The sequence below is a fragment of the Saccostrea cucullata genome, unplaced genomic scaffold, assembly GCF_032062105.1.
Source record: "Saccostrea cucullata isolate Sc308-1 unplaced genomic scaffold, CSIRO_AGI_Scuc_v1 ctg1341, whole genome shotgun sequence".
Lineage (NCBI taxonomy): Eukaryota > Metazoa > Mollusca > Bivalvia > Ostreida > Ostreidae > Saccostrea > Saccostrea cuccullata.
In genome coordinates this window covers 266,197-280,671 of record NW_026930817.1, presented here as the reverse complement: position 1 = coordinate 280,671, position 14,475 = coordinate 266,197, and the positions used below count along the sequence as shown (strand labels likewise).

The 14,475-nt window shown below is 34.2% G+C and overlaps 2 protein-coding genes across 3 annotated transcripts; one reads left to right on the top strand and one right to left on the bottom strand.

The window, feature by feature from the left end:
• Positions 1-5,940: 5,940 nt before the first annotated feature.
• LOC134230208 (uncharacterized) lies at positions 5,941-9,407 on the bottom strand. Its single transcript, XM_062711983.1, has 3 exons — positions 9,054-9,407; positions 8,445-8,594; positions 5,941-7,305 (listed from the first exon to the last, which is right to left on the bottom strand). The coding sequence occupies exons 1-3, from the start codon at positions 9,304-9,306 to the stop codon at positions 7,127-7,129; spliced, it is 582 nt and encodes a 193-aa protein (XP_062567967.1). The 5' UTR covers positions 9,307-9,407; the 3' UTR covers positions 5,941-7,126.
• A 112-nt stretch (positions 9,408-9,519) lies between these two features.
• LOC134230207 (uncharacterized) lies at positions 9,520-13,610 on the top strand. Of its 2 annotated transcripts, XM_062711981.1 has the most exons (5): positions 9,521-9,635; positions 9,853-10,149; positions 12,230-12,379; positions 12,616-12,777; positions 13,075-13,610. In XM_062711981.1, exons 2-5 carry the CDS (start codon positions 9,876-9,878, stop codon positions 13,428-13,430), a joined length of 942 nt encoding a protein of 313 aa, XP_062567965.1. In that variant the 5' UTR covers positions 9,521-9,635; positions 9,853-9,875; the 3' UTR covers positions 13,431-13,610. The 2 variants fall into 2 exon arrangements, with proteins under 2 accessions (XP_062567966.1, XP_062567965.1); XM_062711982.1 differs by lacking the exon at positions 12,230-12,379 and having other exon boundaries at positions 9,520-9,635.
• Positions 13,611-14,475: the final 865 nt, after the last annotated feature.

The following is a 14,475-nucleotide window of genomic DNA, read 5'->3' as shown; positions in this document are numbered from 1 at the left end:
AAAAGTGGGAGGGTATACTGTATATAGTAGTCGGGATGAGCGTCCGTCTGTACGTCCGTCCGTCTTTGGGGGTACCCATTTCTTATCCGCAACTCCTCTCATACCACTGAATGAAACTTGATTGAAAAAAATTAGAAACTTGATTTGGTATATAATTATACTTACTACAATTCATTTTTAAGGTTCTCCGTGTTGTCAACTTGATTCCACATCTTAGAGCTACAGTATTTATATATCTTCAGTTTATTTTATTTAACATCCAATATACATGTAATACATAAGTATAAGGACCCCATTTTAAATAAGCCATTGGCTTTCATGGGTTATCCTTGATATACAAATGTGATGTGAATTATATTCATGTCTTTCGAAAACTGATTGATTCTGATATTTTATCTAATTCTATTGAAAAGTGCCAAACTTTTATATATATCATAAAAATATATTGTCAAAAATACATTGTAACAACGTATACAGGTATGTAAATTAGTATACCAAGTAAATTTCTTTCCACATTTTTTGTTTATTTTCACAGAATATTTATAACATATTGCATTGTGCACCTCCTATTTTGCTTTTTGATCTGACTCATATTTTGGGTTTCCCATAGCAAATCATGGATACTGTCATTATTATTCATATAACTGTCCTTTAATGAACTCATTATACAGCAGGGCAGGTATTAAAACAGAAGTTGGGGAACATGTTGTTTTTACTCTGTTTCTTAAAAATTTTTCTTCTTCCTGGAATGGCGGATATTTGTAAACTGTACATATATTAAGTGCATGTTAGGATTTGCAAAACATCCTTTTAAATACTGAAATGCAATAAATTATCTAACTTTTCTGTTTCTTTGATGAAATGTGTTGATACTCAGAATATAAGTATATTTTAGTATTATAGACAAGAGGACATGGTCAAATTATCATGAACTCACATGCACGTGCGATTCGCTCTGACTGGCTGAAACTAATATCTTTCTTGTTTTTTGACAAAATACTTTGAAAATTTAAATACATAGTCATATATTACATGTAGAAGGTTCTACAACATGATATATAAGAATTATTATGAAAACACGTGCATGCACGTGCGCTGCAATCTGATTGGCTTAAACTTTAAATAGATATAAATCCGTTGGTTTTCAACTGCAAGATATGAATTGCTATAAATATAATGGACTTCTACAAGAAAATGGTCACCATGCTTTGTATGCACATGCATGCACTTTGAAATTTTTGAAAATAAAAATACACTTAAATGAGCGTATTTTTTAATACTTTTGGTTTAAATACTTTAATATTTAGTATATTAAAATATATAAATTGTTTAGACAATGATTTATAACATATGCATTCACATGCACACTTTTGAAATGCTAAAATTTGAATGAACTTTACACTTCTGGGTAAACGTTCCCAAAGCAAATGCATAGAGTTTGTCTTATTTAATGATTACATATGGCACCAAAAGGGAGTTGGGGAGCGTTTAATGAACTCATTACTCACAGCACTTCTAATTTCCTTTAATATTCGATTTCTTAAAACTATTTTTACAAATACGCACAAATACACCAACCCTCTTTCCCACATACACACACGTCCACCCACCCTGCCTCCCATATGGTTATAAAGTCCAAGTTTTGCTCTAGGAGACTCGAAATAAGTCACTGTGTCAGATCAAAAAGTGAAATAAGAGGTGCGCAATGGTATTATGTAATAAAGAATTTTTGAAAGTATCATTAAATTTCATTCAGTGGTATAGGAGGAGTTGCGGACAAGAGATTGATATACCCCTCAATATTATAGAAAAAATGGCAAAGTCCATGTTTTTATCTGGGAAACCCAAAAATGTGTCCCATCAAAAGAAAAATAGGAGGTACACAATGGCACTTCGTAACAATGATTCTGTGAAAGTTTCATTAAATTTTATTCAGCGGTAAAAGAGGAGTTGCGGATAAGAGATGGATTCCCCAAAGCGTATCGAACGGGCGTACACTGTACAGCTAGACGGACGGACATCGATCACTATATACCTTTTCACTTTTCAAGCGGGGGTATAATAATATCATAGAATACATTATTGTCATAAGTGATTGACATGAGTACGAATTGCATGAATTATCAATTAACATGTTGAAGACGCCTAGAATATTTATCATATTCACCAAGTTTTTATCCTGTCTTGTAGTAAGGATGGATTTATCTTCAGAACCAATGCAAGTCAAATAACCACTGTTAATTATTGTATCACGCCATCCATTAATTTAGTTTTGAGTTCACTTTCTGTGGCGTTTTTACAAAAAAAACTTTTTTATATCATCAAAACGTATTCCTTCACGTTTATCCTAAGGCTTATAATATTTTAATTGTATCAAGCAAAGTCCCCTACTTGTAAGTCTAATCTGTTTCCCATAAGAAAATAAAAAGGCTGTATTTCCCTTAAAAGTTTGAAGCGGAACGAAATTCAAACTTGATTTGTAACACATCAAGATACATTCACATATACCAAATATCAGTTCAATATCTGAAAGCGTTTAGAAAAAATTGTGGAAAACCAAGTGGGACATACTGATAGACAGACATCTAGATAGAGAGACGGACGGACAGACGCAGAGGAAACCTTTGCCCCATTCCGGTTTCACCGGTAGGAGAATATTAAATGTTGTTTTGTTTAAAGAAATTTTTTATCGCAATCTTACGGTCAATCTCAGATACGTTTTAAAGGTACATAAAAAGTAACCATGGATTTTCCCATGGATCTTGGAAATTGAATTTTTGTGAATGAAATATAGAGATAACGAACGGTACTTTATTCAAGATGAAACCTTCATTCAAACAATAGAAATAGAGGTACTGTGAGCAATGAGCTCACTAAATGATACCCCCCGCCTCCCATAATGTCGATTTGTTGCTATATATTGTTTTACGGTAATGTGTAAAGAGGAATAATTCGTCCTATCAAATGTTATCCAGAAGCTTCTATTATGTGACGTCATAGATAAACAAAAAATGGCAATACGTCCATGTTTTGCCGGGAACACCTAAAATACCAATAAAAAAGTAAAATAGGAGGTGCACAATTGTAATAAAGATTCATGAAAGTTTCATTAAATTTCACTCAGTAAAAAAGTTGCGGCAAGAAAAAAGCGTAACAGACGGACAATTCGACAATTCAGTGTGGAAAACATCCACCGGCATATTACAAAAAGATAAGTTGTGTTTGCTGACAAGACTCTATCAACCATGAAAATTCCAAAATAATGAGTTTAAACGAAACTGTTGATATTCTTGTTTCATCAAAACAGCTTTTCAAATTAACCATATTGTAACCCTTTCAAAACACTCATTTGAGTTTTTCTAGTTTCCTTATCATATAACGTCTGTTGTGACGTGTCGTCCATCTGTTTGTCTGAAAACTTTTTTTTTAACTGGTATCATAAAGCTTTATCATAAAATGACGACTTTTCACCTTTATACACAACCATTCCCCACAATAAATTAAAGTCCAGGCTTTTTGATATCATTGAACAGCTGTTTTTTCAATAAAAATGGAACTCGTAAATTTACTTACTTGGTCATTGGTCATCTGCAAAATTATTTTGTTAAAACACATTCTGATTGCACACGCAAGTACTCTGAAGTTGACATAAAAAAGATGCTTGAGTTTCTGAATGACAATATCTATGTGGTTTTTGGAGACCAGGTCTTCCAACAATCTATTGGAATTCCCATGGGTACCAATTGCGCTCCGTTATTAGCAGATCTATTTTTGTATTCATGTGAAGCAGAATTTGTGCAATATCTTACGCGTGAAAAGAAAAAAACACTTGCTGTGGAGTTCAACTCAACATTTAGATATATCCATGACGTATTGTCAATTAGCAATGGTAATTTCCATTCCTTTGTCGATACGATATATCCTGGTGAGCTTGAGATAAAAGATACCACAGAGTTTGACGCATCTGTTTCATACTTGGATATTTTACTTGAAAAAGACGTTAATGGTAATCTAACAACCAAGCTCTATCATAAACGTGATGACTTTAACTTTTCTATCGTCAACTTCTCTTACTTATCCAGCAATATACATTCATCACCTGCGTACAGCGTTTATATATCTCAGTTAATTCGATACGCAAGAGCATGCATTACGTATGAACAATCTCTAAAACGAGGTAAATTATTGACAAACAAGTTGATGAAGCAAGAATATCAGCAGTCTCGTTTAAAGTCATCATTTGGTCTATACGATGATCTTGTCAGCAAATAAAATTTATCATTGAGTCAAATGCTGAATGACGTTTTCCATACTAATTGTTAATCCATTATTGTCCCCCGCTTGAAAAGTGGGGGATATTAATTTGGGTTTGTCCGTCCGTCCGTCCGTCTTTCTGTCTGTCTGTAACGCTTTCGTTTCCACACGATATCTCGAGAACCCTTTGAGCTTTTGCAATGAAATTTAGCATAGCAACTCCCTATGGACTAAAGAAGACCCCTATTGATTTTGAGGTCAAAAGGTCAAAGGTCAAGGTCATAAATAAGCAAATTCTGTCTGTTAAAACACTTTCGTTTCCACACGATATCAAACCATTTGAGCTATTGCAATGAAATTTTATATAACAACTCCCTGTGGCCTAATGAAGAATTGATTTTGAGGTCAAAAGGTCAAAGTTCAAGGTCGTAAATTTATACATTCATACTATCATTTCCGGGCGATATTTCAAGAAGATTTTGAGCTTATGCAATGTAATTTTATACCAAAACTCCCTAGGACGTCTCTCGTCCCTCTCAAAGTACCCCGCCCCGTTTGTTTTATTAGTATTTATAGTATTACATGTCGCTATTTTTAGCGCAGGGACATGAGGAGAGTTAAAAAACAGGTTCTACTTTATGTTCTTATTACATCTATTAGAACTGTTTAATAAAGGCTAAATAAATCAAACACCATGGATTGTGTAAAATTTTGAGAATAACGAACATGAAAACATGAATATGTACATGTATGTGACTTCAGTTCTGCATATACTTCGCACCAAATAAAGCGATTCCGTGGTCTAGTGGTTATGTCTCTCGCTTCAAATGTGAGAGGTCCCGGGATCGAATCTCGGCCAATCCTTTCTTTTTTTTTAAATACTTTTTTTTTTACTAAATGATAGTATTTAGCATGTGAAATGAAAAATTTATGAGGTTATAAAATCATCATTACAGTGTGATAAACATTCCATATAAAAAAATCTTCTATACACATAATAAAGAATAAGCAATCAAATCTTTATATGCATATTAACATACATGTATTTTATTTGCTTCAGTATACATGTATACATTTAATAATTCTAAAATTCAGTCAGGGGGAGCCGCCTTAAGCGGGGGACACGGTTTATATTATACTGAGTTGACGACGGATTTTTCAGTTATTTCCCGATCATGACAAATAGCACATGGTGGGTGTGACCATTCAGCAGGGATGGTCACTCCCCCATGTCACCTGATCCCACCGGTCTGTGTTAGCTCTGCTCCTATTTTGTATTGTTTTATATGGACTTTGATATTGAATACTTTCGTTATCTCCATACCCTTCATCTTGTCGACATATGAATGGAAGTAACTATTGTTAATTAATATATCTAAATCTTGAATTGAAGATCACAGAAGAAGTGCTTTCTTCTTTTACGCATAAGATTTTGAACAAATTCTGCTTCATATGAATACAAAAATAGGTCTTCTACATATAATAACGGGGTGTAATTGGTACATACATGGTAATTCCAGTACATCGTTGGAAGAGCTGGTCTCCAAACTTTTTAACAAAGTAATTTTGCAAATGAATTGTTAAATATACTGAATTAATTTCAAACTCGCTATTCTTTTTCTTTGAGAACATTCAACAATTTCTATACAATTGCATTATATTGCCAAGAAGTTAACTTATTGAAAGTTCTTGGAAAGCAACACTGAAGTTTATTTCGTAATATGAAACAATAAAATTTCATTTCAAAACATACAAGGGGTGATCAAAAAGTTCGCGAACTAATCGAATAACTTCAAATGAAGAAATGATATAGGGTTTCAGTGTTGATAATTTTTAAAAGTAGTTCTCTCCGATTTTAATGCGCATCTGCAACAATTCTGCCCATGCGCGGATCACGTGATATAGGCGGTCACGTGACATGCTCCTTGGCGTTCTGTCACAGTTGCTTAAAATTTTTTCCGACTCTTATATTTCTTACCATGCAAGTTATTTTTAACAACAGAAACAGTCTATTTGTCATAAATGGCCTAATCTCGGCAATCGTATGGGTGAATAATGATATCCTTTTGCAGAATGAGCATGGTGACCATCAAAACCCATCTCTGTCTTTTGAGCGTCGTTTATTTCATGTGGATAAAGTATGGGTGCCTTCAATTTATCATATCTGATATGTTTAAAGTAAAAGGTAAACGATATTTTAAGGATTTATTAATTATATAAATGTACAGATATTTATCTATTTTTCTAACTGTAAGTTTGCGATCTTTCATATCAAATTACTCAAATTCCCAGTTTGCTTTCACTGGACAACAAAACAAACATCATTTTTAAACATCTCTCTTCTTTCACGTAAACAATCAATCTAATTAATGACAAAACTTCTGGCAAGTCTTTTGTCTTCATAAACGGTATACAAATTGTTATAAACTTCTGCAAAGGAATTTCCAAGATACCCTAGGTATACGTTTAACTTTACAGCCTTTCGTTTCTCGAATGCGACTGAGTCAACCATTTTTTTTCACAAGTGATCTACCTTATGACGTCAAATTCACATTGTGACGTCACAAACACGGGGCAAAACGTTCCATTACATAATTTTATAGCATATGTATGACTCTATGTGTGCCAAATTTCATTCTGATCTGAATTGTTGTTTTGTATATATAGCGGTAGTTCGCGAACTTTTTGATCATCCTCGTACAATAAATAAATCTATATTTGTAATAAAACAATGTTATGCAAAAATTGGCAATATTTTAACATAATTATATTACATGATTTAAAAAAATCATCGAGGGACGGTTGGTCAAAGAGCTTAAAAATATAGAGACTCAAAGATGCATATTACAAAATACAAGTACATTGTATACAGTTATGACGTGGGTGATTCTGGTTCGTCATCTGTACAACAGATAAAACAACAGAACGGTATATAGGCCAATCCACTGACAACACAGAGAGCGTAGGACCAAGACAAACTATAGATACTCGTGGAATCTTCATCTTGTGATGCAGCACCGTAGATAATGATAGCCAGAGTTATGAAGAATGCTGAAATATAAATATCATGTAAGAAGTTACCAAGCGTAAAAAAACGTTAAAATATAGTATATAGTTTTCTCTTATAAAATGAGTTTACGGGGTCGTTCAATTTGATAAGTAAAGGTCATCAAAAAATTAGAAAACCACACAAAAAGAAGTCTTTATATATGCAATCTTTTAAAGTATTTCTTTTTCACATGTCTCATATCTCTTTAGCCATAAACAATTGATTGATTGATCGATTGAGTGATTGTTGTTTAACGCCCCTCACTAGATTTTTTCACTATATGGAAACGCCACAACTTGCCGGTGGAGAGCTACAAATTTTTGTCCTATGCTCGGTACTCAGGGCCATTGAGCAATAAGGGACCTACTGCGACACGGGATCTCGGTTTATACGGTCTAATCCGAAGGACCGGTCCATAAACAAATACCTCTTCAAATTTATTTTGGTGGTGGTGGTGGTGGTGGGGTTCAACCTTAAAGACACTGATGGATAAAATTATCCTCGACGAAAGATATAAAATAATGTCTTCCTTTTATGGTTTTTAAAATTAAAATGGCCAAATTGAGCGAGATCTAGCAAATACATGTACTGTATGTGGGATGGCTAAGCTCTGTAAAGGTTCCTTCAAATTTTGAATTACATGTACATCTCTTTCTAGAAAACTTTCCTCAGTACAATTTTAACGTAAAAACTACCATTGGTGTAGCCCTTCCATGCATTGGTTAAAGTATTTGAATTATTTTACTGACCTCTAAAGTAAAACGGGAAAAAAACCTGTTTGGAACTATAAATGGCTTTTCTTTTCTGCAATACATGTAAAGCGCTTAAGTGATACTGTAAATCACATTTTTATTCGCGAGAACTTTATTTTCGCGTAAAAAAATGCTGTTTCATTCTCGCGTATAATAGAATTCCTTAAGATTATATAGGGCAATGACCGCAATGACCATAATTCGTGAAAATTTTGTCTCGCTTATAAAGAGTCAATGACCATCTTGCGAAAATAAGATGTCGCGAAAATTAAGTGATCTACAGTAAGCAAGGACGGATTCCCCTGTTTACCCCCTTTTTAAACAGGAGTATAGTAAGGATATATGATGACGTAAAATGAATCCAGTAGTATTCCATTTTAAAAATGTACCTGCAAACCCTGCAGCGAATCCTCCGGCAGATTTTGACGATGAATAAGATGAATGAGAATGTTTAAATATCCCCCAACAAATTGCAATCAGACATATAACTTGAGGAATAATGCTGATGACCAGGAATGCTCTTGTAGCGTTGAGGAAAGCTGCAAAGATCAATGTTAGAAAAAAAAATATTTAAGTTTAATATGAATGTAAAATTGAGAACAATCATCCATCAAATAACGTTTGTAGATCTTTTTGGTTTTATTTTGTATTTCTAGATAGCTCTGTTTTAATGTTTAAATAATTACTCATCTACATGTTTACAGTTATCATCATAGGAGCTTGGTTTCAGGATGGTGTATTTTGTGTATTATGTGTTTTTCTAGGTTTGTCTGAATACCCTCATTAAGATAAAAATAAAAATTCGCTGAAATTAGCACGTTTTTTATATACAGTAAATATGACATGTTTAAAACGTGCTAATTTCAGCGAATTTTTATTTTCATTTTAAAATGAGGGTATTCAGACACACCTAGAAAAACACATAATACACAAAATACACCATCCTGAAACCAAGTGCCTATGGTTATCATATGAAACACTGAATCAAGAATACCTACGTTCAACATACATAACGTCGTTGATATATCCGCAACATGTCGCTCCTAAGGCTCCGTAACAGAATTTCCACAGGCCTTGCGTTCGATAGTCATACCCAGACAACACTATGGACGATTCCAGCCAGTGGTCGGAACAAAAGCCGGCCAGGAAAAATCCATAAATAACCATCAGAAAACCAAAGGACCAGGTCAGACCCCGAGGTGCGTCCCCCATCGCCCGGATAGCATTTTTAATTGAATCTTTAGCCGTCATTTTAGGGGGGACACCTGTTTCATTAGGATTCTGAAGACAAAAGTAGGAAAACCGTCCGTGTCAAGTTTCTGTTTTGAAAACTTGATTGCATTCAACGTATTGATCTGAGTATCGGGTATATTTAAAGCTCTGATACGCTACAACAATCTATTGATTTAGAAGGATCGATCTTTAAATCCAATTTCCCATCCAGGAAGTGTATTTATTTTTGGGTACTTTACTGTTCATATCCAAAATATGCATATGATAAGCACTTTTCCTTAACCTCTCATTTGTCCTGATTGGCAGCTTACCTATAAAATTTATCGAAACGATTCGGAATTTGACAGGTAAGATAACCTTATCAATGCACTGAAATGCTTGAACAATAATGGGTAGGTTTTATGGGTACCAGACATTTAACTCAAGAACAGATATATACATGCAGGACAATGTTTGACTTCGGGTAAATTGAGAACAAAGTTAGGATATCATACCATTGTGTAATAACAACATCGATATTTCTGTTTTATGGCCAGTTTATTAACATTATTTCGCTTTCAACAGTTTACCAGAGATGAGAGTGAAATATGACCGTGACGGAGTCATTAGTCGCGGCAGTGGACACATTCTGCGATTCTCCCGTGGGATGTAAAGCTTGCTTTTTCATCATTTCCTTCGCCTGGTTCCTCCACACTCTATCCTATGGCAGTGATGTGTGGGCCGAAATATCCGAAGGATCAGCGGACGCCAATATAGGACTATGGAATCACTGCAGCAAGTCCACCACCAGTCCAGATCTAGATTTTACTTGCTGTGAGACGGTTGGGAACTTTTTGGGGTATCAGGGTCTAAGAATTCCTGGTAAGTTGCACATGTTAAATCAAGACAAAAGACTGCAGAAATAGGATACAAAATGACGTTTCTATGATACATTGTAAATATTATCGTAGTTATATAGTGACAAGATTGATTGTATGTTGTTTAACATCCCTCTCGAGAATTTTTCACCCATGTGGAGACGCCAGCTTTTGCCGATGGAGATCTGCAAATATTGTCCTACATGTATGTCTACAATTGCGCATAATATTTATCATTTTAAAATAACAATATGGTAAACGAGTTTATTATAATTGTTTTTTAATCTGCTACATTTAATTTAAACACAATTTTCAGAGATGTTCCGAATTTTTACAATTTAACTTGGGCTAATGCAAGTTCTCTACGCAGATGAATATGCTATTTACTGTAATTCAGACACTGATAAATCTTTAGGAATATATATAAACTAGTTCTAAATGTAACGGGGACCGTTACAGATGTTCCCCAAACGCTCCCCAACTCCCCTTTTGTGCAAATTTCAATATGCTTAGTTTCGCAGGATTTCATAAAAGAATTTTAAAAACTACAATGATATTAACTTTTTGTCATTTAACGCATTGTTCGCAAACGCACGTGCATGCACATGCAAAGTGATCATGACATTTTGTCTGAACCATTAACATATCTTTATATTCCAGATATCAATAAAAGTCATAAAAATATAAATGTTACCGATTTTCAAACATATTGTTCATTTTACGCATTGCGTGTGCGCATGTGCATGCAAACACGTCCTTGCATTCAATTTTGATAGCAATATCATGTAGGAATCCATAATAGCTATTCATATTCTAAACTTCATCCTGTTTTGTTGAGAAACAAGAAAGATATAGGCATGTAAAGTTTCAGCCAATCAGATTGCAGCACACGTGGATTTACGTGCTTTCATGATAATTCTTATATATCATGCTGTAGATCTTCATAATATGTGACTAAGTTCAAAATTTCAGAGGATTATGACGTAAAACAAGAAAGATATTGAGACTTTAGTTTCAGCCAATCAGAGCAAAGCGCACGTGCATGCGCGTAAGATCTTGCAATTTTGACCATGTCATCTTGTCCATACTACTACTTTATTCATGCATTGTGAGTTTCAAAAAATTCCATTAAGAAATATAAAAGTTAAGGCTTCATCCATTATCTTGATAATTTCACATGTTGCACGTGCGCGCTCTTGCCAGCACACGCGCATGTACGTGCTTTCATGAAAATTATTATATACATGTATCATGCTGTAGATCTTCATAATGTGTGACTAAGTTCAAAATTTCAAAGGATTATGACGAAAAACAAGAAAGATATTGAGACTTTAGTTCCAGCCAGTCAGAGCGAAGCGCACGTGCATGCGCGTGAGATCTTGCTATTTTGACCATGTCAACACGTCTATACTACTAATATATACGTATATTATGAGTATGAAAGCATATACTGTAGTCAAAAAATAGAAAAGTTACGGCTGTATCTATTATTTTGGTCATTTCAAGCGTTGCACGTGCGCGCTCTTGCAAGCACGTGCGCGCAAAATGACCTTTGTTCGGCAAATCTACATAACATGCCTACTGACCCTAAAAAGGTTTCACCTAAGTCGGACGTGTAGTTTACAAGATCATTCGCGGAAAAGATTTTCCCATAATAATAATAATAATAATAATAAGAAACAGAGTAAAAACAATATGTTCCCCAACTTCGTTTGGGGAACATAATAACCACAATCACTGAAAGGAATATTCTGAAGGAAAGTGCTGTCAGATTCCGATATGTTTAGTAGAAAATCTGAATTAATTTTTTAATGTTAAAATTGAGAGTTTTGTGCATGGTTTGGGATATAGTGTGAAAAGAGTGGAGAAATATTGCACTGTATATTTCAGGAAAATCCGTATGATGTCATGCTCAACAATTTAGTACTAATGATTTTCTTCCCAGATTAGACCAATTAAGTAGCTATTTTTTCAATTCCATTCAATGATCCGTTTTATATTGTGCATTGTTTATACATGTTTAATTGGATTCTAATATTCCCAGTTAACCAAATGTACTAAAATGTGTTTTCTTTTTATTTCAGCATGGCTTCATGCATCGAGATTTTTTCAAAGTGTTGGCCTTCTTACATCAATGGCCTCTGTTATATTCTCCATTCTTTGTACTTTTGTGAGCTCCACTGTTAATAAGAAAGGAGTTCGAATTACCGCAGCAGTGCTGAATTTTGTAGCTGGTAAATAATGAAACACGGAAAATTGTATAATTTACTGAGACAAGATGAATGTATCATATACTTTATAAACTGCAGTTGTTTCATAAATTACACATTTACTTAATAAATACTTGTAAATACTTAATAAGTAAAAATAAATAAATTGGTATTTCCACAATATGTCTTTCCTGTTGTGTGTGTTCTATTAACTTATTCTTTCATTCAGTTATCAGACCTCTCTTTCTTTTTACTTGCAGCTGGCGGTATTTTAATCGGAGTCAGTATTTACGGGGGTCAGTATCGATATGAACTCTGGTTGAAGAGTTATTTCCCCTCCTGGTCATTTGCTTTTTCTGTCATATCAGGGATCTTTTATCTTGTCACCGGCTTCGTGTACTTATTTGCCCATCCACATTCAGGTACGTGTACTTTAATGTTCATGATCATTTTTTGCATGTGGAGTAACATGATTATGTAAGATCAAAGGATTTTATAGTATAGAGGGGGTAGCCCTGTATACACTGATCTTTCGTCATTTACAGAATTACATGGGGAGCGCCTATGGAAATTTAATCCTCGTTTAAGTTGCATTCATTTTATTTTAGTTTGTTCAATGTTCAGTTTGTATTACAAAGAGCTGGATGTATCTGAGATATTCTGAATTTTCAATCTTTTTGCTTTCAAATGATCATTTGTTTGACTAATTTCACCTTTAGTTCATCCAAACTCGCAGCACGGACAAAACCAGCCCCCCTCAAATACAGCGAGACCTGAGCCTACAGCCCCACCGATGGAAAATTCTGGCGGATATTGGCCTCCCCAGTCTCACCCTAGCGGCGGAATAGTGCAGTCACAATATCCTCCCCATAGTGAACGCAATAATGTTTCTAATAATAGACCCGAGTCCGATGATGAAAATACTTGCTGCATTTGTTACGACCGTCAACCAGAAATGTTATTTTTGCCATGCAGACATCAGAGATGTTGTGAAATTTGTGCACGATCTGATGATCTGTCACTGTGCCCTATTTGTAGACAAGTTATAATAGAAAAAATAAAACCATTCAGATAAAATACTGATTGTCAGAGAGAGAGAGAGAGAGAAGTATGGTTTGTGTAAAATGTTAAGCAACTTTGCTGTTTAATAATAATCATAACTGTGTTAATTATAGGCTGGTTATCTGTGTATAATACATCCTGCCATAGACTATATACACTGAGCTTCTCTCACACGTGACATTCTTAAAATAAGAAATAAAGATGTGGTAAAGTTTTGTATAATAATTATATATCATACTTTTGATAAAGTTTTTCATATATGAAATTTTAAATATAAATTACACGTTTTAACAGTTTGAAAAAAAAACCGCTCCCACATTTGATTTTTCAAGTATTGAAGTTCATGACATTTCATACGAATCTCAATAAATGTGCAGACAGCAGACAATAAAACAAAAACCTTCCGAGAAAAACATCTGTAAGCGGTTGTCTCAAATTAATTACTAGTAATAATGAGAACTGAAGTAATTTTGAGTGGGGTTTGTATTTAGAGTTTAGGGGGCCGGTATGGCACGCCAAATTGACAAAAATGAGCTAAACATAGTTTCACAGTTGATAAACTAAATTTATCGACTGTAAACTATAGTCTACTACGGAAGCGTATTAGTGCTCTTCTAGCTGCAATAATGTAGCCCTCTCCGATTTTTTTTATCTGATATTTTCTGGAGAGGGCTACAATTCCATCGCATCTCCGTAATGGTGCAAATATATTTTTTGATACGGGCGATTGAAGGCAAGATAAATTATTTTTACATTAAACTTACATATTATTAGACGGAATTTTTATTCACTGTCAACAACATAGCCTGTTAAACTCGAAAACCATGTTAAATAAATATGTGTCTTTCCCAGCTGCATTATTCAGCAGCCATGACAGTTCACGCGAGACGTACTGAGACTTTCGCTTGAAATATAGAACAACTAAATAAAGCAAATGTTGATGTTTATAAACGACTATGCTGAAATATATCATAAAAACATTGATAAATAAAACCATTTCAAGTGTTATTTTTGCGCAAACAGCGATACGTATGCTTAAAATAAGGGTAATCCTATTA